Source organism: Paroedura picta, chromosome 10, assembly GCF_049243985.1.
Source record: "Paroedura picta isolate Pp20150507F chromosome 10, Ppicta_v3.0, whole genome shotgun sequence".
Taxonomy (NCBI): domain Eukaryota; kingdom Metazoa; phylum Chordata; class Lepidosauria; order Squamata; family Gekkonidae; genus Paroedura; species Paroedura picta.
In genome coordinates this window covers 68,825,637-68,853,466 of record NC_135378.1, presented here as the reverse complement: position 1 = coordinate 68,853,466, position 27,830 = coordinate 68,825,637, and the positions used below count along the sequence as shown (strand labels likewise).

General features: G+C 39.6%; 1 protein-coding gene across 6 annotated transcripts; it reads left to right on the top strand.

Annotated features, from left to right (window-relative positions):
* Positions 1–88: 88 nt before the first annotated feature.
* Positions 89–26,681, top strand: AIMP1 (aminoacyl tRNA synthetase complex interacting multifunctional protein 1). 6 transcript variants are annotated; one of them, XM_077300676.1, is made up of 8 exons: positions 106–198; positions 1,931–2,028; positions 12,913–13,046; positions 14,475–14,588; positions 15,355–15,507; positions 16,039–16,247; positions 18,529–18,697; positions 26,432–26,681. In XM_077300676.1, coding segments are annotated over exons 2-8 (948 nt in total). In that variant the 5' UTR covers positions 106–198; positions 1,931–2,026; the 3' UTR covers positions 26,599–26,681. The 6 variants fall into 6 exon arrangements, with proteins under 6 accessions (XP_077156793.1, XP_077156791.1, XP_077156790.1 ...); XM_077300677.1 differs by having other exon boundaries at positions 169–188; XM_077300679.1 differs by having other exon boundaries at positions 180–198; positions 1,931–2,022.
* Positions 26,682–27,830: the final 1,149 nt, after the last annotated feature.

Below are 27,830 nucleotides of genomic sequence, written 5' to 3'. Positions count from 1 at the left end.
ACCGCACCTCGCCCGCAGCTGGCCAGACACCAACCCCGCACCGTCGGGCTCACTTCGTCCCGCCCACATTCCCTTTCCTACTCGTCCTTCGGACTGGCGCATGCGCCGCACACACGCGTTTGGAATTTCAGATTCAGGCCGGAAGGCGCGCGCATGCGTATTGGTGCCGACCTGCTGTGCTGCGGCCTGTGAGTAGAGGTGGGTGAGCCGGGAGGCAGGGTGAGGGTGGAGGTGCATTTTGGCGTATTACTTTCTATTTTATTATTTATTATATGTATTATTACATTATTATTGGGACGGTGGCAGCCAAGGGCGACCGCTGGGGGGTGAAAGAGCTGGTGCCTCTTTTCCCCTGGGGGGAGGAGGGGGCTCTGGGCCAGGCGGGGAGCTCCCAGAGGGCTCAAATGGCCCGTGGAAGGGGCAGAGGGCGCCACGCGTGTGGCTCCTGCAGCAACCCCTGCACAGGGACGGCGGCCGTTTTCTGGGAAAGGGCTGCTGCCAAACCCCAAATAAGCTTTTATTTGCTGCTTTCCCCCATGCATGTGAGCAAAGAATTATGCATCGGGAAGAGGGTTGTGCGGAGAAGTCTTCTCAATGGCAAGTGGGTTTCAGTGTGGAGCCTCCTTCTTAAGAGGCAGTGTACCTGCGAATGCCAATAGCGGAGGACGAGGAGATGTGGGTCCCGAGCTGTGTTTCTAGGCTTCCCAGGAGCATGTGGTTAGGAGAACTGGACGTAGATCTTAAAAGAGCCGTTTAGCCCGATCCATCGGGTCTGTTGGGTTACTGATTGAGGCGCTGAATGTGTTTACTGGTAGTTAATGAACTCTCGGAGGGGCATGCGCCCACTGCCGTCTGTCCTTCCATGACTGCTAGGGTCGGCTGTTAAAAAAGAAGTTTAATTTTTGGAAAAAAGAACACAAGACACTAGGTGAAGTTTGCACTTGACACCCGTTATTACACTTTCCCAATGCAGCCATAAAAATGAAACAAGAAGTACAAGATATTCAACAACACACTTCAGATTCTGAAACTTGTAGTCAGAGGAATGCTTGGGCTAGGAAGCCCTTGCCCCCATATGATTAAATGTTTGGAGGCTGGTAGTGGCTTGTTGGATGGGGAAAAAAGAGGCTTGCTGCATGCTCAAAGGCCAGGTTGAACCCTGGAACTAATTAGTCTCTGGGATTAAGCTCTGACGATCCCTTGTTCTGGGACTGCCATAAAGGCTCTATCAAGCGATTCTTGGTAGAGCAACAAATAGAACAACATGGGAGTGGAATGATTGTGAAGGGGACAGGGGATGCAAGCAGAGAGGGGATACTGGCATTGGGTGGGTTTTGACTATATGCCAGATGGCAAATGTCTACTGTGTCTGTGAAGGGGGGGGGGGGAAGAGTCTGTTGAGTTTCCCAGTCAGTGGGTGTGCTCCCCTTGTCAGACTGTTACTCATGCTCTTGGTTAGACACTGTCTTTCCTTATGCTACTCAGCATGTGTATTCTCAACTGTCATAATCACAATTCTGTATTGGCTCCGTTCCACTGTTCTGAAATAAACTGGAACTCCTTGTGTCACTGTGCATGTGCAAAATGGCTGATTCTGTTTGTGGACTATTTAAGGGGGAGTCGGTATGCTGTGTACTGAGAGTACAGCCCTTTTTCAAATTCCCTACTTGAAGCTGTCTTATACTGAATCAGTCCTTTGGTCTGTCCAAGTCGGTATGGTCTACTGAGATTTGAAGCAGCTTTCTAGATTCTCAGGCAGAGGTCTTTCACATCAACTACTTAAGGAAACTGGAGGTGCCCGATATTGAATCTGGGCCCTTCGGCAAGCAGAGCAGAAGTGCTTCCATGGAGCCACAGGCTCCTCTTATTCACAAGATTTATTTCTCAGCTGTAATAAGTTATGCTGAATTTTGTCCCCTTCTGCTATCAGGTGTTCACAAAGGACATGCTTGACAGGAAGAGGAACTAGCGTTGGGGTCCTGTGTACTGAATCTTGCAGTGAGGGTCTCTGCTCTGTTTCTGGTAAATGTGAGTCTCTTTAATGCATTTTGGAATAACGATTCCCTCTGAGTCAAGTAAAGTAGATTGGAAGTATCCCCATGAGCAGACAGTGTTTCCCATCTTGTGTTTATAATCTAATGTGGGCAGAACAAAATTTGAGTCCAGTGGAACCTTTAAGACCATCAGAGTTTAATTCCAAGTATATGCTTTCATGTGGAAGCACACTTCTGATACAATTAAATGGAAACTACCAATCCATACATATGGTAGGAGGTGAATGGTAAATTAGCATACAGCATAGTGAAGATGCTTAACAGATCCAAGGACCAAAGAGGAATAACAAGTTTAGCTCATATGTTAGCCTTATAATTTAATTCTGGGGAAAACATAATGAAAGAAATAAGTGTATCAAAATTGGAGATTGGTAGGTAGAAGTATCCTTAATTGTGGAATGCTGATAGTAACTGATACCCTGACATTATCCTCCATCTGTCTCCTCTCAAAAATTGAGATGACTTTTCTTTGAAGTGAGGTGATTGGCTGAGTGCAAAAGAAATGGGAAAACTACACTCCAGTTTGTGTGCAAAGTAAGCTTTCTTGGACAGGATCCTTCTGCATACTAAGTATGCAAACTGGATTTCCTTTGACATTCAATTAATTTTTCATTGCTATGCCAGGGAAAGTTTTGCAGGAACACAGAGCTGTTTCCCATTCCTGAGATAACAAAGATAACAAAGATGTTCACCTACATCTATCAATGACTATCAACAGACCCTTTGGCAGGTCAAGCCCAGTGTGAAGCACCAATACTGATGTGTATGTACATTTGGACCAAAGCCTTTTTCTCAATGGGGAAATTAATCTGTTTCAGGGCATTTACCCCCTTCACACTGCAGGTGGGAGCTCGCCTGATGGAATGAGCTGATTAGCTGACCGTCAAACTTTTATAACTAGTATTTGCCTCTTCACAATAATTTGCCTATTAATAATGTGGGTTAAGATAAGTCTTTCTCTTTAAAAAGCTCTAAGGTAGCCACTCTCATGTCATGAAGAGGTTAACTGTTCCAGTGCATTTCTGTCCTATAGATGTTACCAGAATTCAATAACCTCTAATCAGCTGTGTGGACCATTTTGTGGTGGCAACTGGTTTATAGTTTACAAGTTGAACAGTTGGCAAATAACTTCCTTAGCAGCTGGAATTGAAATAAAACTCCATTCCTATCTTGGGTTTGAATTTTGAGAAGGGAGGTCTTGCTCTTCAGTCTGTCCCTAGCCAGATCCAGAAACAGCTGTTGAGGAATGTCCAGTTGGTTCATTCATTCAAGCAAACTGGTTGAAGGCAAGAAACATAAGTAGTTTTTGGAACTGGTGTGTGGGAGACAGAATGGAAATTATAAAGAAGAAATATCATAGTCTCTACTGTGACCTCTTAAACAGCTACTACCTTGACAGCAAATCCCTGAAGCAGGGGCAAAGTGCTTTTCTGATTTCAGGAACTCCATGAACTCTTTTGCTTTAGTTGTTTTGTCAGTGAAAACTTTGCCAAACTTACTGGCAAGTTGCAAACCTGGAACACACATTGAAAAATGCTGTACACAGGAGTAAAGACAGGAAGGAAAGAAACTGTACCAGACAGAAGGCAAACTACATGGATGTGGAAAGGGAAAACTCAACTTGTTTACCTGATGTATCTGCTTTTGAGAAAAAGCAACAGAAAAGGGCTGCACTCTTTTCCTCCCTCTCTTTCTCCACCATCTTATCAACTTTTTTTCTTTTTAGCTGTCTTCTTTATTAAGGCAAATAATTTCTGCAGTGAGTTTTCTTGTGCCAGGGCTCCCCAGGTGTTCCCCTTGATGTTTTCAGTACTTGGGCAGAGGCTTTGACTATTACTATGTGTATAGTAATAAAGAAATGTGCCCTTGAGATATATAAAGTCACTTCACCTCATCACTTATCAAGTCCTGCTCTTAGCCACAGAGAATTAAGGATTTTTCCTCATTTTAGAAATCTAGCAGTAAACCCTCATTGCTTACTATGCCCATCCTCTTGATCAGTACTTGAAGCAAGGATCATTCCACGGAGAATCTTGGGTCTGAGTGATAGAAATGTGAGGCCTTTTTTTAACACAGTCTTATTTGAACAGCATGCCACCTGTGCCAAGCGATTATATACAGCAGTGGTCCCTAACCTTTTTATCACTGGGGACCGATCAACGCTTGACAATTTTACTGAGGGCCCGGGGGGGGGTAGTCTTTTGCTGAGAGATGTCACTGCTGCCTGAGCCGCTGCTCCACTTGCTTTCCCGCCGGCACCCCTGACATCCTGCCGCCCACTGGGGGGCACTGCCAGCAGCATCTGCACAGCGCCACACCGAGGAGGAGCCCCAGCCATGGTGGCTCCTGGAGAGCACCAAAGGTGAGCCGGCAGCAGAGTGGCAGGGCAGCCCTCAAGGCAGGAGCCAGGGAGGAGGATGAGGAGGAGCTGCAGCCCGGTGATGACTGATCCACGAACTGGTACCGGTCCCCGGCCTGGGGGTAGGGGACCACTGATATACAGTATACATATCAGTGCAGTACGTACCTAGGCTACAAGTTTCTGGCATGCTAACCTGACATGGATAGCTGCTTGACATGGGTGGCAGCCCAGTTTAAACTAAAGAATATGTGATTGCAAAGTGCCAAGGAAGAAATACCTCATGTTTATATAAACCTTAATATTTCTGATGTACTCCTACAAATTGAAAAGAAACTCATCCTTCCATCTTTCTTAAGCCTTTCTGCCTATCTTCAGCCCACATTTTCAGGGCTTTTACTTATGCTCCATGTCTTATGAGTGCTATTCTGTTTCTTTGATGTCAAATCATAATGGGCAGTTTATCTTTTAAGTAGAGGAGATGAAAAAGGGTTTGGTAGCCACACTTGCATTTCGTACACGGTGACTTTCTAAAATGTCTGCAGAAGCTGAAAGGTGGCAAATCACTCCTCAATGAGCATGCCTTTTTTTTTTTTTTTTTAGGATTGTTGTACTTTTCACTTTTTGTGAGCTTACTGCTTATTATTTCATCACAACGAAATATTACCCCATATTCAGGATGCCACTATATAAACTTCAAAAAAATTTTTTTGTTAGCAACAACTATCCTTTAAAATGGAATTATTTTTCATAAATACTTGCTTTTTTTCCTAAATAAAATTTAGAGCAGGATGATGTTCCTGGATAAAAATCAAAGAACAGTTGTTCAGTGAATCATTCACATTTATAGAATCTCTGCCTAGTTTGTTATTTATAATAATTATATTTATAATTTTTAAGATATTAATTTCATTGATCCACAATAACAATGAACAAATATGGTTTTATTAAATAGCACAAGCATCAAATCCAATACAAGGGATTGGGGGTGGAGGTCATAAATGGTGTCACCATTATTGGTCAACATTTAATTGGTTAACTGGCCAAACTTCGACTCGTCATACATCCAATCCTTGCTCCTTCAACTCGGGTGTCTTCCAAACTATAAAGATAAAGGAAGCAACATTTGTTTAAAGACATGATTGTATTTGTATAGATGTTGTATTTTAGGAAGTTGAATTTTGTGTGCACATGTTTCTGACTTAAACCAACATCCCAAAAAGACACTAGAGAAAATTATGCATTGGGCAGGAACGATTTTCTCCTTGTTGTAGTTTTCACATTATCAAGGACACAGGCTATTGTGTGTTTCCAAAACTGACTTGACTCTGCAGTTAAGAGACAGAGTTCTGCGTACTTATTTTGTCATTGTACAGAGCAGTTTGTATTATTAACTGGAGCTTGGTTTGAGCAGATGTTAGATCAGTAACTGGTTTAGCTAAAGATTGCCTGGTCTTGTGAGCTGAGTTAAGCTTCATGGATCAGGCCTCTGGAAAAACCTGCAAGTGATTTGTCATACAGTCATACAGTATGTTAGATTATTTTCTATCACTTTGCTAAATTATCTATAAAGAAATTTTTTGAAATATAATATGGGTGATTTCATTGAATGTGGGCCATCTCTCGTTTTATTTATCCTTGTGTTCTTGTATTCTTTAATTTTAAGAATCTTACTGTTAATAACACTTTTCTTAGAGTAATGAAATTGCTGTTATAAATTTTTGGAATGCTAGTTGAACTAGTACTGTCATAGAGATGGAATTTCCATTTTACTGACAATGCTGCTTGCATGTATACAAGATAAAATATATGTGCATTGAGCAAAGTTTTATTTCTAGATGTAAGTATAGATGCTTTTAAATCTATAGCTTTCAAAAATGTGTGTGAATATATATCTAAATGAAAACTAAGGTCTTCAGAATCTTTTTTATAGCACTGCTGAACACTGAATACTTGAGTAACAGCTCTTCAGCTTATGCAGCATTTATAGTTTCAGTCTTGGAGCAGGCTCATTTTCTACAATGCAGGACTCCAATCTGTCTTAGTGTGATGATTGTAAGTTTGAGGGGGAATTAATGTGTGCAGTTGCAGAAAAAGGACGGTTTTAGCTCAACTTCACCTTAAGAGTCGAGAAGCAAAGGGCACACCACAGTAAAGCGTAACTCTTCAATGGTGAGAAACTCTGGCATTATCTTACTAAATATCGGTATTTCTGCTTTGGCAGGATTGAGTTTCAGTGTATTATTCTTCATCTAGAATCTAGATCATTGTGTGTACTGTCTTTTCTGCAAGCCCCACTTTCCCCTACCTGTAGAGGAGAATTGGATGGTGACCAGAGGCAGGGCTTTTTCATTGGGCTGGTGTTCCTTGAGACTTACCCAGCACCTATCCTGTTTTAGGTGCCATATTTCTCTTTAAAAATAAAACCCTAGTTAAAAGGCTTGAACTATATTTATTTATTTTATTTATATACTGCCCTCCCCTGAGGCTCAGGATAGTTCACATAAAACACAAAGGAACAGGAACAATACGGAGAAATCAGGAACCATAAATAACAATTGAACAATAAATATAGATGTGTTAAATACCATAGAAGAGTTCCATTCACAGCAGTCCTTAAAGAAGTGCTTACATTATTCCAGTGTCCACTTGTGCTATAGGAAGAAGATGAGTTGGTTCTTATATGCCGCTTATCTCTACCCAAAGGAGTCTCAAAGCGGCTTACAATGAATTGTCTTCCCTTTCCTCTCCCCACAACAGACATCCTGTGAGGTAGGTGAGGGCTGAGAGAGCCCTGATGTTCTCCCTACCATCTGATTTGCATGCATAAGACATAATGCAACACATTTCTGATATTCATGCAGATCATCTTTTGTACCTTCTAATAATCCATGTGCTCACTATATGTTTTGCTAAAAATTTAATTGAAGCTCTGCTGCAATCCTTATGCTATAGCCTATGCCAATAGAACTATGCTACATGTGTTTCCCTTCCCACTCATATGTTGCTGAATCCATGCTCAACTCTCCAAGCCATTCTGTTCACTGTCTTTGTTCTAAAATAAATGAATTACATTTAATATTCAGATTATGATCTACAGTTTTTATCTGGAAATACTTCTCTTTCTCCCTAGTGAAGTCGTTCATAATTTAATCCTAAATTGTCTTTGGAGAAGGTTTCAGGGAACTTGCTTCCAAATAAGCAATGCATGTGATTAGCATGTGTTCAGCATCTTTGTCATGGTTTGGAAATTTGCATGGTACATCCTGTAAATGGCATCCCTCGCCATGCCTCCTAACCCTCGTGAGGTTTTTTGTTGGGGGACAGATGCAGATTGGTCAAAAAATAAGCAGGCTTCATATACCCATTTGTCTTGGCTCTGAGCTTGGCTAAGAACAATTGTGCTAACTTTTGGGAGTGAGATTTCAGGCCTACTTCAGGCCAAGATTGCTTTGAGATAATCTACATTCAGCACCTGGAGGGAGAAAAGACCTGCTTGCCAAGCAGAACCAATTTGCAGTTCAAATTGTTTTCATGTGTGACTTTAATTTTAAGACAGCATTCTATCCAAGCTGTTCCTAAGACCCACTAAAAAAGGTTAGACAAATAATGCAGTCCAGCTGTTATGATTTACCCAAACAGAGCCATAGAATTAACTAAATGATTATGTGACAGTAGCTCCACAGTGGTTGTAAAATTGATCTATTAAGGCTTTTGAATATTAATGCAAGGCGTATTATTCCACTTCCAAAAATATAGCATCTATCCACATTCGTATACAGGATGTTGGGTTTTATTCCAGCATCATGATGATAAATGTTTCTTTTCCAAAGCCAGTTTTTTTTCTGCACAATTCCTTGTCTAAAAATTGTCTTTCCATTCAAAACCATACGAAACAATGTCAAATATATTTTCCTGCTTCTGAGAAAATACCTGACAGATTTCCAGAAGTGCCATGTGGCAGAGAAAAGTAATACCTGCCTGATCACCTGGCCTGAGGAGTGGCAAAGGCATGTTTCTGGCTATGCACAGTGTCATGTTATTCTTAAAAGGAAGGCTGCATTATATCCTAATATACTTCATGCAACTCAGGGATCCTTGGAGGGAAGTCCTTATTGATGGTATCCAATTTGCTGGCTATACATTTTTTTACTGAAAAAACAGGGTTAGGAATAATCCTGACTTCAGAGCGGTAGTGTGTCCTTTCATGTCTAACTGTGTTTACAGTCTTGGTTCATTTAGGAAGATAGCATCAGCAATTGTTGCTGCATGAATGGGTCATTTCTTACCTTACATAGAAATTTCAGGTCTGCTAGATTACGAGCATTTAACTGCATGTGTATAGTGGTATTTCTATCAATTGAGAATCTGGTTCATGTATCTGACAAAGAGGGCTCTGGTCTTTGAAAACTTAGATCACAAAACATCTTTTAGGTTCTACAAAGCTCTTTGTAACTTTTAGAAGTAACTCTTGAATTTGAGCACACAACTTTGTTAAGGCATTCTGTTTCAGAATCAGGAAATAAGTAGCTAGATCATGCAGTAAGTTTTAAATGCATAGCCAAGAATCATAACTAAACATAGTCTTGCTATATTTAGTAACAGCTGTTCAAGGGGTTGGGGTTATATGTTTGCATACCTGTGGAAATAGTGTCTTCAAAGTGTACTTGGGATAATTTCATTGCACATGATTGGAGTAGACAAAGTTGGTCTGCAGTAACAAAAGCTTGACAGTAAAACAAGTGGTTGGGGCTGCCATCATAGGCAACCATACCAAGGACAGAGCATGCAGCCAGAATTGTTTTTAGGACTCTTTATTGCTTCACTGCATCTGTTTACCCTGCTAAGCAGGCAAGCCAGTTTTAAATATAAATATAAAAGTAGTTAGCCAGAGGATTGACAGCCTTAATACTTGTGTTATTTCCATCAGCATTCTCCTGTCTTCCCCACCCACATTATGGCTATCTAGAATTGTAATCTGGAATTGTAGCTGTTCAAAAGTTGTTCATTCATGTAGAGTTGTAAGGTTTTTGGACATTTCAAAGCAAAAAAATCTCGCCCTTCCAAATTTTGGGAGAAATTGGGGTGTGTGTGTAAATGTCAGGTATCTTAAATTTTATATGGCTTGAACCCTGCATCTCTCGCAGGTTAGTTTGTTCCTTTCCTTGGCATGTGTGTTTATGAAGCCTGACAATTTCTTTCACATACTTGTGCAAAAGACTAAAGAATCCAAAGTCATTAAAAGAATTTGAGCATTGTACAAAGCTCTCCGTGAAATCCTCTGCAGGGTCATTCAAGTCTAAACCCACTGAAATTAATGGGTTTTGAATGACAGAATCATAGAGTTGGAAGGAACTTCCAGGATCATCTAGTCAACCCTCTGCAGAATGTAGGAAATTCACAACAACCTGCCAACCCACAGAGACCCCAATTCTATGCCCAGATGATGCCTTCCCAACCCTAACATAACTGCATAGGATTGTTCTGTAAAGCATGCAGGAATTTTACAGTGCAACCCTATGTGGAACCTTTTCACTATTTCAGTGTCTTTGAACTAGTGTCTATACAGAATTATGGTTACCTAGTACTCTAAATTCGTGTCTGATTATTAGAAAACATTTTAATGGAGTAAAATGTGTATTTTTTTAAAATAAAGAATTGTACATTGCATGGAAGAGGGAGTCCCCCCCCCCTTCCCCCCAATTTCACCAGCATTTCTTCTCTTTCCCTTGAGAGGGAAGGATGAATTAAGAGAAAATCTGGGAGGATGGAATTTTTCCAGGCCACATCTGTACTGGAGTATTTTATGCCTGTTGTGGGAGTGTATTTTTGTGCTGAATTCTAGTTACTTTCTAGGCTAGATAGTAAATCTAGGTAGTTCAAACCAGTGTAGAAGTTTTCCAGCAAACAGGTTAATAGGCACTTGTTTCAACTTCACATCAAAAAAATGATCACTAGGGAATCTTCTAACATATAATACAACCTAGTAAGGCTTGAATATTTAAGTAGTTGCCCTATCAATCAGTAAACTAGCAGAGTTTAATGCAAGTAGTTAAGAGATTACATCAATTTTCCAGGTTCCTTAGCAGTTGATTCTTGAAGTGATTTATAACCCCCCAAAATACTCATGGTTTGTTTAGTGCATGGTAGCACAAGTAAAAATTACCAAAATTTAAAACTTTGGATTAGGTTTGCATGGATCTGAAATACATGAAATACTTTAAGAGCTCAAAGCTACTTTATGCATTCAGCCTAATCTGTGGATTTGCACTGTTGAGTGCATTTATGCAATAGTTGTGTGGTTTTATTAACACTGTAGTGGAAATAACTACAAGATCTCTTCTTCTTCAGGAATATCCTATTCTTTACCTACCAGATTATATGTTCCAGGCTGGTATGATGGAATGGTTGAAGTGGTTGAAATGTCAGGCTAGGATCTGAGAGACCATGGAAGTTTGCTTGGGTGAATTTGAGCCTGTCCTACCTTATTGGCTCAATTTATTTCAGAGTGTGGTTGTGAATAAAATTAGAAGAATATCACCTGCCTTTAAATTGGTACCAATGTCCTTAATTAGAGTGGGGAAGAAAGATATCCCCAGTATGTACAGGCTAAAAATGCTATTCTAAAATCTTGTAAAAGTAATGTGTAACTACAAGGCTAGTTACTGCCAGATAGCATGATACCCTGTTGGTATATGCTCTTAATGTCAAAATAGAACCAGGAATCCAGGTAATACATACATTGTTTAAAAATTAAGAGTTTTTTAAAAAAATTTGAAACACTTTAATAAGATTTATTGTTTGACATGTTCGAGTTCTCAAATTCGCAAAGACTTCTATTTGATTTTGATTTATTAGTGAATTGAATCAATAAAGTATTGGAGTGCAGTAGTTATGAATCCCACTGTGGCGGTCCATATATCCCATAATAAATAAATAAAATATTTTACTCCGGCATATTTAGCACTTACTGTTCAAACTTGTAATGTGTACTACTGTTACAAGCTTAAATTATCAGTGATCATAGTTCAAGAAAATGTTTTAAACATATTTTTGGATTTGTAACGACACACTTATTGATACACGCTTTCTTAAGTCGTCAGTGTATATTTTGGCCACAGTAATGAACTATTTAAATGAATCACTTATTAAAATATAAATGGTATTTATGTGCTTTCAAAGAGTTCAAATAATATTTTAGTAATAGACCAAAATTGTAATACATAACACATTTAGGATTTGAGAAACCTTGGGTCTTAAATATTTAATTAGCTGGAATTATTTTGAAATAAGTAGAATGAACTAGTGTTCTTCTGCAGTTAGGAACTGCAAGGAAAAATGGAATTATATTACTGAAACACACCTTCTAGCAAACTGTAAAGATGCATACCTATAGTTAAAACCATACAATTTCCAGTGATTCCTCGAGGTAACTTTGTAACTTCCAGAAAAAATCCAGAAGTGAGATAGTGAAAAAGCTGACATTGCTTTCTCCCCTCCTTCCCTCCAAGCAGAAGTAGGCAATTGGAGCTTCCCACGGGAGGCCTGACAGGCTTAGGCCAGTCAGAATAGTGTCTTCATTGACCATTGGTGTAGTTCAGCCTTTCTCAACCTGGTTTTTTTAACCACAAGAGACCCCAGAAATGCTCTCCAGGCTTTGAGAAACCCCAGAAGTGGCATGATTGTGTAGATTATGGCTGGGAAGCATAGCTGAGTACATGTTCCCCAGGGGCCTCTCCCTTTCCGACCCCCTCCAGGTCCATCAGTAGTCATTTTGGGAGGAGAGGTGGGTCAACATGACCATATCACCCAAAACATGCTTACACGTTTTTTAAAACATATAAAAAATGACTTGACTCCCACCCATGCGGGAAACCCTTCCAGGGCCGTCAAAAAGCCTGGTGTAGTTAGTGGAACACAGTTTCATGTGTCCATCAACTTACATTGTCTTTTTTTGTAATTTGTGTTTTTCTAAATAGCAACATTCTAGAGTTTCCTACTTTGTGGGAAATATATGATACTTCTGTAAACCATACTGTTAAAATGCTTACAATGCATGTGGGTAGAGGCAGTATTTCTTTATGGTAATGGGAATAAATTCTATGTAAGCTCAGAGGTTTTTTTTTTTTTTACTGCCATTTCTGCTTTAAGGTATTTGTGGTGGTGTACTGGCTTGGGCAAATCACATTAATTAGTATCTCAATACAGCTCAGCTGTAAAATGGAACCCGTGTCCACTTAATACTGTAGTGATCATATACACATATATTACATTTATTTGACTTGCTGCTATCACCTCAAGCCATTTCTTTGCATACAGTTTTATTTTCTGTGTAACACATTTGAGTCTGTTGTGTAGACCCCAGAAGATCAGATTGCTAGGCTGTGCCCATAGCTTGCCCACTCTGACCAGAAGCAGGGTAGAGGGTATAAATACAGTGATGAAGTATTGATATTTTTCTATTCCCTTTCAAATGTTCATGTTTTCTGTTTTATTCAGGATTTTAGCCCGTTCATTGATCAAAATGGCAGGCAACAATGCAGTTTTGAACAGATTGGAGCAGAAGGGAGCAGAAGCAGATCAAGTTATTGAATACCTTAAGCAACAAGTTGCTCTTCTGAAGGAAAAAGCCAGTAAGAAATCATTAATCCTTATGTTTTTATCAGATTGTGCGTAAAATGAATGAAACATTATTTTTCTTCCCTTTCTACTGCCTGTTCTGACTTAACCACTCCCATCGCATACTGTTTTCTGAGGGTGGGTCCCAGATCTGGAACGATTGAAGATGTAAGCAGCAGTAACATCAAAAATTCGCTTGGGACACAAGCTTGTACCACAAGACTACTTTTTGTGTTCACTTTATAAATATTTAAAAGTGGAAAAACTGGTGTAGAACCATGCTTATTGTTTTGAGACTCCATTCCTTTGATCTATCAGCTTCACTTGTGTGCTTATAGGAAGGTTCATCATTACAGGGTTACTTGAGGGGGGCCAGCTATAACACAAAGCTATAATACCACGATTATTTTTCAGACAGTCTTCAGGCTGAAAAGCTAGTTAGTTATTTATCTAATTGGCCTGAAGTAAAGCTTTGCCTTTTCTAAGTCCCAAGGAGGATTTTTGGCCAAGAACTGACTGACAGTTTATAAATAAAAGACATCAGACTTTTCAGCACCCTTTCTACATAACCCAAAGGTAGTATCTGGACTGGCTACAGTAAAATGCTTTTCATCTTTCACTCTCAAGGGGAAGAAGGCATTGATATGGTTGAATTCCTCTTCAACAATCCTTGGAGCGGGATATGGATTGCGCTTTCCGTGTCCTGGAGGAGGAGTCCCCTCCCTCGTCTTTTTCCTGCCTCCACCTGAGAGAGTAGTGGATTTAGAGAACTCCTAAGACTTTCTCCAACACATAACAACTACCGTATTTGCTGGCGTATAAGACGACCCCTCAACATTTCCACTCAAAATATAGAGTTTGTTACATTACAGTACTATGGGCCACTATGGGCAGCTATGTCTATCCCAACTGAAGTGCACCCGGTGTATAGGACGACCCCCCCACTTGGAGGCATGTTTTTCAGGGGGGGAAAGTAGTCTTATACGCCAGGAAAAACTGTAATTAAAAGCCTGTGGGAAGAGCTTTGTGTTGCCAGCCCTGTGGAAACTAAAAAGGTCCCGCAGGGCATGCTAATCCTCCAGCATTCCACTCGTATGGGACAACCACAGAGAAGGCACTTGCCCTGGGAGAGGAGAGGAGAGCCACTAGAGCACCATCTTTTTGATTATTTTCATTCTTTTGCTTGAACACGCGGAGGAACTTTATGGTTGATCCAGTCATTAAATGTGTTCTATGACTTTGTGAATGTAAACCTCATTATTATTTTGAGGGATCCTGGTCTTTGAAAACAGTTTAAATATATGAAGAATAAGTTAGAATTGTGATTCCTTTTCTGAAGTGTAGAGTCATAGGGTCAAGCTTGTATAAAAGGTGACCTTCAGTTTACCTTCCTTCTGTAATTTGAGACTTGTATATGCTAGTGGAAATTCTGTCTTTTATAGTCTTGCAGGCATCTTTGAGGGAGGAAAAGAAACTTCGCGTAGAAAATGCTAAGCTGAAGAAAGAAATTGAAGTTCTGAAGCAGCAACTGATCCAGGCAGAAATTCGGAATGGAGGTGATTGGACTAGGATAAAAGGAAAAGTGTTGCCTTGCACCTTTTTTGTAAATTTTACTTTTGAGCATGTTTTTCCACAACTTATAACAACAAAGGCATAGCTACAAGTATTTACCTACCAGTGGTGCTTAATGGGAGAATAAATGTTGAATCTTAATGGAAGAATAAATGTTTATAAGTCTCCACTTGTTCAATATTCTTGACAGTAACTATCTAGGCATCCTGCATACTAAGGACTGAAAGTTCATGGGCATGTCTGATGAGGTATGAGGAGGGCAATAAGAGCCCAATGGCTGGATTGTACCCCTTCCTCCAAGGCAGATCCAGGAAATCACTGCTGCTGAGAATACCTTTCACAGTTGGAGATTTAGCAGAAAGGAATTATTGGATCCAACCCTGTAACTTCAATCTGTTTTTGTTGTGTTTAGATGTTAACATGTTCTAACTTTTAATTTAGCTTTTTAATTACACCGCTGTCACGAGTTATGGTAGCAATCCTAAGTAAGTTATCTAAATCAGCTGCACTTGTCTCTGAGTTAATATGTTTAGGATCAGACTGCAAAGCCACCAATACTCTTTGTCCTCCCATGCAAACGTTGGCAGGGGCTCATGGGAATTGTAGTCCATGAACATCTGGAGGACCACAGGTTGACTACCCCTGCACTAATGCATCTATTTAGTTATATGTAAACTCTTTCTGTTTTGCACTGATCAGGATAATTTTGTAAGTAATAATCTTATTTTATGGGTTTGTGTTTAAATTCAGCGAAACAGATCACTGTAGCACACAGCAACACGGCTTCATTTTCAGAAAGTGTCTCCCAGCCTACATCTACAGAAATTGCACCATCAGCTCCCAAAGACCAATCTAAAGGAGCTGGTGAAGAAAAGAAGAAAAAAGAGAAAGCAGAAAGGAAAGGTAACTCTACAGATATTTCAGTTATGATTTGGTTTGCTAGTCCTGGTAAGGAAAACTAGAAAAAACCAATGTAAAATTATTTCAGAAAAAATTATGATATAAAACTTATGCATACATTTGACTCCCTCATAGAACAATCCAATGATGTCACATTTGTTTTCCGTGTGTATTACCATAAAAGTATTAAGGCTGGTGTATTGTATCCTCATTTAATGCTAACACATTGTGTAGTCTGTTGTAATATTTCTTAGACATTTTGATAATTAGTAATGATATTATAAAATAATTTGAGAGCTGTACTGTAGAATCTGGGATCGCCAAGAGTCGGGCACGACTGAATGGCTGACAACAACAAATGATTACCAATAGTTCCTTGGACTGTCTTCTGTTAGCTTACTGGCACAGAATTTTAGTAATTGGTCTGCCATTTGAGATGTTCAGAACTACATGAAAATATAATGGGGTGCTTGCTTGAATTAGGAATTCTGAGTGTGTGGCTCAGAGTGATAATATGCTTTCGGATTTCTTTAGCAGGAGAGAAGAAGGAGAAAAAGCAGCAGTCTGCAAGTGATGACTCAAGACCTGTGGATGTTTCTCGGCTTGACCTCCGTATTGGTTGCATCACAGCAGTAAAGAAGCATCCTGATGCTGATTCTTTGTATGTTGAGGAGGTTGATGTTGGAGAACAAAATCTTAGAACAGTTGTCAGCGGTTTAGTGAAACATGTTCCCCTAGAAGAGGTACAAATAGAATTATTTTCATATATTATTTGGCTAAAGAACATTTAGTTTATTTTTATATACCTTTATAGTGCTTCATTGTTTCTCCCCATCAGTTATGCAATTAACACATCCCTATTGACCACGTGCACCACTTTGATATAGAAGTGGAGTTTATTTTTCCTAAAGGCAGAAAGAAAATACTGATCTATAACAGTATTGATCTGTAACTTTTGTGTAGTTTAAAATACTACCATCTCCTAATTTTTCAATACAGTTGTACTGGAGATATTTTAGATATCATCTTCTAATACACATGTATCACATGGTGTTCTGGAATAAATATTTGTTTCTTGTTTATTTTACTACTTTAATATTTTCCATTTTTGGTACTAAAGGATTATCCAAGGTAGCAAAATGTTTACTCTTAAAAACAAACTACCTTCCTCCTTCTAAGTGTCCATCAGGTGAGAACTGGATTGTTTATTATAAGACACAGGTAAGGTAAAGGTAAAGGTATCCCCTGTGCAAGCACCGAGTCATGTCTGACCCTTGGGGTGACGCCCTCTAGCGTTTTCATGGCAGACTCAATACAGGGTGGTTTGCCAGTGCCTTCCCCAGTCATGACTGTTTACCCCCCAGCAAGCTGGGTACTCATTTTACCGACCTCGGAAGGATGGAAGGCTGAGTCAACCTTGAGCCAGTACAGGGCTTCAAACAATTTTTGAAATCCTTTTCCCAGTAGGTTTGCCTAGGGGGAGGAAGCAGGGGGGGGGGGGGAGGAAGCAGCTGTTATTCAAGAAATACACATCGGAAGCTCATGGTTCTTCATAGCATCAGTCTTCCATGTTTGGTTGAACTGCTCATTTTTTCTGTGCCAGGAAATAAAAGACACATTTTGTATAGTCAGCACTGCGGTTTGTATTTTGGCATTTTTTATTATGCCAGCAAGTGCATAAAAATATGAGAGGTCTTTTGTTGTTAGCTTCATCTGCAGTCCAATATGCTTTGAAGCAGCTAGTGTATTGTTTGCGTCTTACATAAAACACTGGAACCCCCACAGTCCAGACAGTTTGGAGGACACCCAAGTGTTCCAGACTTGTATTCAGAAAAAAAATGTCTTCCTGGCTTGAAATTACTGTGGTGTCAGATCCTGACTTGTTAAGAAAGACAGTCCAAAACAATATTCCGGCCTGCCTAGTTGGCTGTGGCTTCTTATGAAAATTCCTGGTGCTCTAGGAGGTGGGAAATGTCTCTTTTTGGTTTCAGTTGGTCTGCTGATGGACAGCACAATAAAAATGCCCTTAAAGTGTTTCCACGGATTTTCTGAAGCCATTGAAGCTTCTAGTTCTTAACAGTTTCCTTAAAACTATTCCATAACTTTGTACTTCAGATTGTGAGAAATAATGGGCTGAATCCTCAACTCTTCTCAGTGTGAAGTATTCATCTGGCACAATTCATCTGGTTTTCTGTTAAAAGCATTTTAATCGCTAGTCAACATTTTCACTTGTCGATTCCACATGACAGCGATGTTAATCCAGAAAGTGCTTCTAAAATTGCATGGGTGGAAAGATCTGAGCTGCAGAAATAGTATGGGGTAGCTCTGAAAGATCTAGGACGTAATAAAACAAAAAAGTTTTTTAAAAAATTGGATCCCATTTATCAAAAGAATTGCTCATTTCCAAAGGGTAAACTCTGGATTGCAGTGTTCTCTATGGAGACTAGTTGCTCTGTTCATTTGTGGTATTCTTCCCTAGAGAAAAAACAGAAGCATTTATAGCATTAAATTAATGAGTTGTAGTACATGTTGTGTAACCGTTTTAACATAATTTGTTCCAAAAACTTCATCCTGTCTCTGGGAATTGGGTTCAGTAAGTGTACGTACCATAATTGCATCCTGAATGGTAAACCACCTGGTCATGGAAAGGATAATTAGCTTAGAGTTTTTTTAAAAAGCAAACTCTTAATGTGAGAATGTTAAGAGTGGAAACCCAGGACCACAAAAGCATAGACACCACTAACACATTGTTTCATCCATTATCCCAGCACATCAGGACACAATGTGAACTTTATTGCACCCTGTTGTGTCTGTATTAGAAGACAGTGTTTTGTAATTGGTTATTTCCGGGCTTTTATGGTTGAATTCTAGTCTTAAAAGAATGTTAATTGTTACTAACACAGTGGTATCTGCGTACTTACTGATGTTTTACTATGTGTTGCATGCATGATTTTTTTTTCTTGCTGTGCACTATGGAAGAAATGCAAACCTTATTTTTAAAAAGAAATACTTTTGCGCATACAGATGCAGAACCGGATGGGAATATTTCTCTGTAACCTGAAGCCAGCCAAAATGAGAGGTGTGGTATCCCAGGCTATGTTGATGTGTGCCAGTTCACCAGAGAAGGTGGAGATTCTGGCTCCTCCTAATGAGGCTGTTCCTGGAGAGAGAGTCACGTTTGAAGGTTTTCCAGGTAATAAAAAGTATTGGAATGAGCGGGGGAGGGGGGAATCAGTGACTGGATTTAATATGAATTCTAAAGCAAGTGTAGCCAACTTGCTGTAGTAGTTAGGAGCGTAGACGTCTAATCTGGTGAGCCAGAATTGATTCCCTGCTCTTCCACATGTAGCCAGCTGGGTGACCTTGGGCTCGCCACAGCACTGATAAAGCTGTTCTGACTGAGCAGTACTATCAGGGCTCTCTCAGCCTCATCTGTTATGGGAAGACGAAAGGGAAAGCGATTGTAAGCCACTTTGAGACTCCTTCGGGTAGAGAAAAGTGGCATATAAGAACCAACTCTTCTTTTTCTTCTAAATCAGCTGATGAGATATTATTTCAGCAAAATATACAACGTACACAGGTTTCATTGCTCTAAGCAACTTACAAAAGAAACCTGATTTGCAGGTAACAGATAAATAATATTTTTTTCTTTGAAGGCGCAAGCGGCATAGTTACACAATTTTTCTTAAAGGGATATCCTCCTTGTGAAATGAACTATAAGACGCCTACTTAGAAAGAGCAGTTTTCTATTTCTTGCAGGACAGGAGATGAGGGCTATCTGCATTACATTAGGATGAGCATTCAGTAATGCTGGGGCCAAGTGGATACTTTGAAGAGAGAGCTCAACCAGGGAGGTCCTGAGGATCTGATGTGGTAAACTGGCTCATAACAAGTAAAAACATTAGGACCTTAAAACAGCACTCCAGGCAAAGCTTTCATTCATCTGGACCCAAACAAAACTTAATTCATCTGGATATTAATGCTATATGCCTGCAGCATGCAAATTTCAGGCATACGTTCAGTGAGACCCTTGTTCCTGGTGACCATCGGCCATATTTTCTCGGCCACTTTTTAATGTGGGGTATACCTGGGATTTTATCTTCATTGGCCATTATAAAACAACTCACCTTCTGTTGCTGTCAGAAGTCATTGCAAGTGGAGAGTAGAGGCTGGCTACGATCCCAAATGCCCCCCGAGTTCTGAATGCTAAGACTTGTAGATCTGGGCGGCTGTTTGTCACCCTTTTGAGAATCGCTAGAATAGAGGTATGGCAATAGTCGGTATCATGGATATATGCCACATGAATCAGGGAAGGGTCGGATTTCCTTAATGAAGGACAAGCTTTCATGTGAGATGCTCCACATCAAGTGGAACTGCAGTCATCAACTGCGAATGTACCCAGCAGTATGTGTTGTTTTCTGTGGGAGGTTACAGATGAATAGGGGGAAAGTGAAAAGTGTCCTGGTTCAAATTTTGTCATCATTTTAGAGCTAGGGTTTCTTGGTTTCTAATCATTCACCTAATTAGTAGCATGCAGTCTGCTGGAACTTTTTTCCTTCTGTGAATCTCTACGCTTAATTTAAATGGAAGGTTCTGAATGTTTCTTAATTAGAACTCATCGTTTTAACATATATTAGCACAGTAGCTTTTTAGTATTTTCCTTTTTTCAGATATTTAGCTATTTTATATTCTAGGAAGGGAGCCATTTTGTTGCTCATACAAAAAAAATGGAATGAAGGCTTAATATTTTTAATCTGTAGGAAAGTATTTCTTATTTATTGATTTGGCTGTAGATTAGTTCTGAATCATACACATACTCAAACATAGCTCAAAATAAGCTTTTCAGACACAGTTCTTTTTTTAAAAGAAAACCCTGAAAATTGTGTTGCTGCATCAGACCTAAATTCCGTTTCACAATAGTGGCCAGCCACACTTAAAGACAAGCATATTAGAGATGGTCAAAGCAGTTGCTTATCAAAGGTTCCTTTTAAATTTGTATGCTCCACTCAGTATTGCAGTAAAGTTTTCTAAAAAGCTCTGATTCTCATTGAGTAGCAGGGCTGAAAAGACTTCTCAAAATTAATAACCCCACTACAAATAGCGTTAGTGCATAGTTTAATGATAGATGATATCTAATTACATTACCAGTTTGAAAATAAAACTGTCTGGACCCAAGCAAACCTGCAATTAATGTTATTTTCCCCTTGTTCCTATCATGCCTAAACTTCATCTAGACGAATGCTCTTATTCCCAGTTGCTAAAATTTAAAAACTAGATTGGCCATTTGGACTTCGTGCATTAAATTAGATTTCCGTTTGAAAGTATGTGTATATTGTAACCCACTATGTTGCTTCAGTGGTTTGGTTTTTTCCAGATTTTTATCCTTTCAGTTCAAGCGGAAAGTTTTTGAGATGTTATAATCCCTGCTACTTATCACATTTGACTGATACATTGATCTTTTATAGCTTGGTCCCTTTGCTAAAGTTTCAAAAACAGTCTTATTTCATTTTTTTTTTTGCTAGTCAAAATCAAAAAAATTCTCAGGGATATTCTGTACAAAACAGACTCCTTAGGAAAGAAATAAGCAAGCTGATGTTGATGGAATATGGCTTTCTTTGAGGGGCTGATTATAGTTTTGCTGTAATTGGATTTGTCTTTATTGTGGCTTTAGAATGATGGATTGCAGCTTATTTTTATTAGATTTCTTTGTTGTAGTTTTATTGGAGTGATGGAATAAAATTATTATACAAAACTACACACACACTTCCCTTTCCACCTCTCATATTATATTTCACTTGCACTTAAATAATTGCTCTGTAGAATTAACTTTTCCATTGCTGCTTTATGATAGGAAACGAGAGATAACTGCAGCTTTAATAGCTCCGTGTTAAGGAATTATACCGTCTTTCAAAATAAGATTGGCCTTCTGAGACTGTATATTAACTGAAGAATAGGGATGTGTATTTGGCATAAACCAAGCTGGGTATTATTTAAACCAAATACAGATTAACTATAATCTGATCAGATACTGGCATAGCAACATTCAGCTATACCAAAGAGGAATCAGCCTGAGACAGCATGACGTTGAGCTTTCAGCTCTCATCATGCAAGGTGATCCTGGATCCAACTTGTCCTGCAGCGCCATTTGAACCGTTTTAGGAGAAGCCAAGTCAGCCCCATGGTTGGGCTAGCTTCTTTAAAAATTGGCATTTTTCCCCTTGGGTCTACTGGACCTGAAAAATGTGGTGCCTCTACCTCAACCTCCCCACCCCCAGCTACCCCCAGATCAGTTTTCCATTATAGCCTGTGGGGGGACCATTGATTATAATCGTCCTCATAGGGTGTCATGGAAGTGGGGGGGAAATGGCATTCCCGAGTAGTTACCGAATCTGAATACCATATCGTTATTGAGGTTAAGGAATATTGGGAAATAGCAATATTGTTCAGGTTTAATGCACTTGAGCCTGAAAAATACTGTTTTGGGGGTTTTGTATACCCCTAGATGTAACTTGCCAACAATGAAATGGTTCTTTGAAACTACCTTGCTTCGCACTGGGGAGAAAAATCCATCGGTCTTTCTCTGTATATTATATTGCCTTCAGCTACGGTCTGAATTTTGGTATGTTTTCAATGTGTAAGCTAACCAGAACAGTACAGTTTGGAGCCAGACACTTTATGATTCAGAAAATACAACTTCTATCCCAAAAGAGTATGAACAATGGGTTTGCTCCAGCTTTATATTTAGATGTCCTTCAAAATAGTTGTTTCTCTTAAAAGAAGGGGATGCAATGGGAGGGTTACTATGGAATGCTCAGCTTATTGTTCTGGTAATGTTTAAAAGTGGTGCCTGTGCTAATCTAATACAAGCCTACCGCCGATCTCAAGGGAGTTTGCCTGGGTATTCCAAAGCAAGTTTTAATAAGATCCAGAAGGTGTTTGCATAATACAATCCAGATTTTAATTTATTCTTGAAAACTAAATTTGCTCTTATAATGCTTGCATTTAAAAGGATTGCCTTCACCTTTGGAGTGATTTGATTGTTGTGCAACTGTTTTACGCAGATTTCATTAAATATCCAACTTGCTGTATGTATTGAAATTATGCTTTTGTCTGGAAGAATATTGTGAATATTCTGTAGCTGTCTGGTTTAATACAAATCATAATATTCCTCTGTAAATGGTACTAATTTGCTGATAGCCAATGTGGTCCTTTATTGTATCACCCAGCCTACCCCCATCAAAGTCTGAAGCTGTTCTGCCTACTGTTACCATCTTGGGGAGATCTGATAACTCTTGACTTCGGGCAACTATACACGATTAGCAGCCCAATTACATAGAGCTAACCAGTCTTGTCCATCTGTGAAAGAGGAGAATCCTTTGATTGAATTATTCAAATTAAAGTGGTCAAAGCAATTTAAAAATTAAACAAAGATGAGCAAACAAGCAACCATAGTTAATTTGGAGCAGTTTATTTGCATCATTTCAGGCTCTTGCTCTTATTTAGAAAAGGGGCCTGGGGGTACATTCCCAAAAACATTCATTTTTATTAATAAGATCAAGAGTTGTTTTGGCTTCCAAAGTAACAAGCAAACCCGAGGATACTGGGACACCTATATGGTAAAACAAAATTGCTAAACCCAGCATAGCAAGTAGATATGCAAGGATTCTTCAATCTTCAAAACACTTCTTCAATAAGTATTCTTTAATGTTTCTCAACGAGCTTTGCATTTGAAGTTCGTGTGTCTACTTGCAACACTGGATTTACCAATTTTTTGTTACCACGTAGGTAACCCAGTGTCCTCTGGTTTGCTTATTGTTCTGTATATTTCACTGGGTCCCACCCTTCTTTCCTGTAATTGCTTTGGCTTCCAAACTGGCAAAACAATTTTGAGCTGCAAGGTAGGTACTTACAAAAGAGCATCTTGGCCTTAAAGAATATGCAGGCATAGTTCAACGGGCTGAAGACTGATATGAGTCTGTCAGAGGTTAATATGGAAATCTCTGGGGGCCTAGAAAGGCTTAAACAGCTCCACTGTTGCAGTACTTACGACTGAAACTTGCCACCAAAGGTTGAACACTGAGAACTTGAATTAGATCTGCAGGAATTATAAGATTAACAGCATCCCCTTTCTTGCTTGTGAATATATCTTAAGTCTGCAAATAGATGAACAATCTAAAATTAAATCCTGACAAGAGGAAGATTATGTCAGTCAGCTAAAGCTGAGAACTTGATGTTATTTGATGAGTCCAGCTGACTCTTGCTGACTTGGTTAGGAATCTACTCAGTCAGGTATGGCTCCCATGGTTGCTGTATACAAGAATTCAACTTCAAAAAATACTGCCTTCCACATATATTGGCCAACCTAGTCATAATGATGTATGTCACTGTCAACCTGAGACTCCCTGTGTCCACTTTCTCCACTCCATGCGAAAGTTTACAGGATGGCAGTCTCCAAAGACCTTGAAGGGCCTGGTGGAAACTGCAAACACCTTGAACTGGACCTGAAAGCTTTAACAGTGATGTCACTACAGAAACAGGGAATATGCTATTTTATTCTAGGACAGTCCCAGATACAGTGTATTACTGTAGTTTATTACACCACAAGTATCATGGCAAAGATGATTAGTTGTTTTTTGGTAATTATTTTCCAATGGGTTATAAATGTATACTTAAACAATATGTCTTTCATTTAGAGGTAGGTGCTGAGAATATCTAATACAGGAGCTGTAGCAGCCTGCTGAGAAAATTCTTTGGTTTCAGAAAGCATATCCATATAGTGAGTGTATTAATGTAGACACTAATTGCTATATGGATCTTTTGCTAAGGGAATACAAAATAAAAGCATTTCTGCTGCTCTGCATGGTCTCGCGCATTTGTGATAGGAAGCAGAACACCTTGCTCAGTTAAATGGTTTTGATAATCTTACTCGTGGGCTTTGTAGTATTCCACTACTGTGACCCTCTTAATGATTCACAGCAGTTTCACCAAGTAGCAGTAGGGAAAGGGCATAATTCTTCCTTCCCTTAGCTCTAGGTTTCATGGAAAAGAATTTGTATCCTGTAAATTGCGTTGGCCTGTACTTTTTCTGCCTAAGCATTTGGAATCTGATTAGTAACAATATTTTAAGAGTTTATATTGTTGCTGTTTGTTTTCTATTCCAGAGGCTGCCAGATGATTGGTTTAGATGTAATCTGCTGATTTTAACTATGTTACTCTTTACATCTGCGCAGGATCGGAACCCACTTCAAGCAGAAACCAGTTTGAAGCTGGTTCCAAATTCTGGTTAGCCTTAGTGCAGACAGAAGGACAAAACATGGTTAAGGTCAGCAGGCTGGGCTAATTTCTGTGGATAGAAAGGATTTCTTCAGTCCAAATAGTACTACTTCCCTGCCACCCCCATTATGCTCTGAAGGGGCAAGAAGATGGAGAATGAAAGAGCTGCAGTAGCTAGTAAGAAATTGGCAATAATGCCCCCTTTTCTGTCTGCAGAAATCCTCTCTTGGATCCAAGCATTAATTTTAATTATGGGTAACAGTAATATAATCATAGAATAGGAAGGGACCATACAGGCCATATAGTCCAACCCCTGCTTAATGCAAGATGAGCTAAAGTAGCTAAAGCAGCTTTTTACCATTGAGAAACCTCTGAAACATTCTTCAGGCTTTGAAAAATGCCAGAAGTGGCGTGATCACGTGAAATATGGTTGGGAAGCATAGCTGTGTACCTGCCCACCAAGAGCCCCTTCCTTTCCCATCCCCTTCAGGCCCACCATTGGCCATTTGGAGTTGGGGGGGGAGGTAACATAATATGTTGAAAATTAATGAACTCCCAACAATCAGGAAACCCTTCCAGGGCTGTCAAGAAACCCCAGGGTTTCATGAAGCCCTGGTTGAAAAAGCCTGGCCTAAAGCATCCAGGATAAGTGTCCAGCTGCTGCTTAAAGACCACCGATGAGGGGGAACTTACTGCCTCCTTAGGCAGCCAGTCTTTCTGCTGAACTACTCTGACTGTGAAAATCTAGAAGATATCATTCTATACACAGTTTAAACCCATTACTGCGAGTGCTATCCTCTGCCGCCAACCACTCTCTGCCCTTCTCTAAGTGGCAGCCTTTCAGATACTGAAAAAAATAATGTCCCCTCTTAACCTACCCTTCTCCAAGGTGAACATTCCCAAGTCTCTCAGCCTTTTCTCATAAGGCCACAGATTATCCTCATCACTCTCCTCTCAATTTTGTCCACATCCTTTTTGAAGTGAGGCCTCCAGAACTACTCTCAGTACTCCAGGTGCAGCCTGACCAATGCAGTATATAGTGGAACTGTGACATATTGTGGTTTTGATGTGATGTGTCTCTTGATATAGCCCAAGACTGCATTTGCCTTCTTTACGATAGCATCACACTGTTTACTCATATTTAGCTTACAGTCCACAAGTACCCTAAGATCTCATTCATACACACTGCTACCAGAAGTGTATCTCCTATCCAGTATGCATGCCTCTCATTTTTGTGACCCAGATGTAGAACTCTGCACTTCTTATTGAATTGCATCTCATTTGCCTATTTTTCCAGCATGTTCAGATCTCATCGAACTATATTTTCTAATAAAGATACAGCTATTGCTAAGGGGGGTTGCTTGTGACAAGAAAAGGAAATATGGGATGGAGTATCCAATCCCACAACTTAATTTAATGTTATTTCTGAACCAAACCAGGATTCTTTTCCCCTTTGGCAGTTATTTCACGGTTTTCCTGTAGAAGTACTTACATTGTCATGTGGATCAGAAAGTATGCTTGCCTCCCAACACCCATTAAACTGTGGCATGTTGAAAATTCCCAGTGCATTTTTAAAGCAAAGGAGTGGTTGTACTTACAAGCTTGTAAATTGTGTAGAATTCTCCCTATCATATTTGTCTGCTTAATTTTATAGGTGAACCGGAAAACGAACTCAATCCCAAGAAGAAAATCTGGGAGCAAATCCAGCCTGATCTTCATACCAATGACCAGTGTGTTGCTACATACAAAGGAGTGCCATTTGAAGTGAAAGGCAAAGGAGTGTGCAAGGCTGCTACGATGGCCAACAGTGGAATCAAATAAATATAATCAATTCTGGAAAAGCTTGAGGGCATTTCAAATGGAAACAATTGTGAACACAATTAAAAACAAATATTGCCTCATCAGATTATGACTGATTAATTTTTGTTGCTGTGAATGTGTGTTGATTGCCAGTTTTGAGTTTCTCATCCATTATTTCTTGCTTAATGAAGCAATATAAGCATTAGAAAATGAATCATACCATTTCACAGTGAATGAGCATGGGACCATTTGGGGTGTGAAATTAGGGAATTTGAACAAACTGGCTTTAGCAAGCTGGTATCTGTATCCGGGCGACATTCACTGGTGATCATGAATGAGGGGAGTTTCAGAGTATGCACTGATTTTCTGCTACACAGTATGCAACTGATGAGACAGTTCACTGGTTCCATTCAATTCAGAAAATTCTGTGTCTGGCGATTTTGTTTCTTTTTCTATTTGTATGCTGCCTTTCCTCAGGATGGCTCACAGTGCATAAAATTATATAACATCAATGGGTTATTTATCAATAATAAAACCATATAAATTGTAAACTTATTGACATAAAAAGCTAAATCTTGCAGCTTCAGAGAGGATGCCTCTATAGAGAGAGGGGGGCACATTAAGGTTCATCCTTCCATAGTTGTTGGTAGTGTTAAACAGTATATTGAATGCTTTAAGTACCATGTGTATGGCTTCTACCACTGCAGTTCTGCCTATGGCTAGGTTACATATAGGATACTGCTGCTTTGGCTTCTATAGGAGTGGAGTTCATGCCTTATGACGCAGATATTCTGTTCCCAGACCTGTCATACATTCTTTATTGTGATGGTCTTGTATGAATATTTTATCCCAGGGGATTTCCTTTGAAGCGTCTGAATAGGATGTGGTCCTTACTACAGACACTTCACTCCGGTTGGGGTGCCCACTGTGAGGAATTGTTGGCTTGGGCATACTTGGCTAGAAGATGAGAAACTACTGTACGTTAACGTTTTAGAATTGTGAGCAGTTTGTTATGCCCTTCGTTGTATCTCTGTTATGATTTATTTAAACAAGCAAGGGGATCCAGAGGTCTATGTCAGGATTAAGCTACCCTTTCATGGAATGACAGTGAAGGTTAATGCTTCCATTCAAGCTATCTACATTCTTGGGGAGCTTTAAGACAGAGAAGCTGACAGATTGAACAGGGCTGGCACACACTGCCACAAGTGGTCAGTAAAGGCCACTTACTTGGAACTGCTTTTTACCCATTGGGG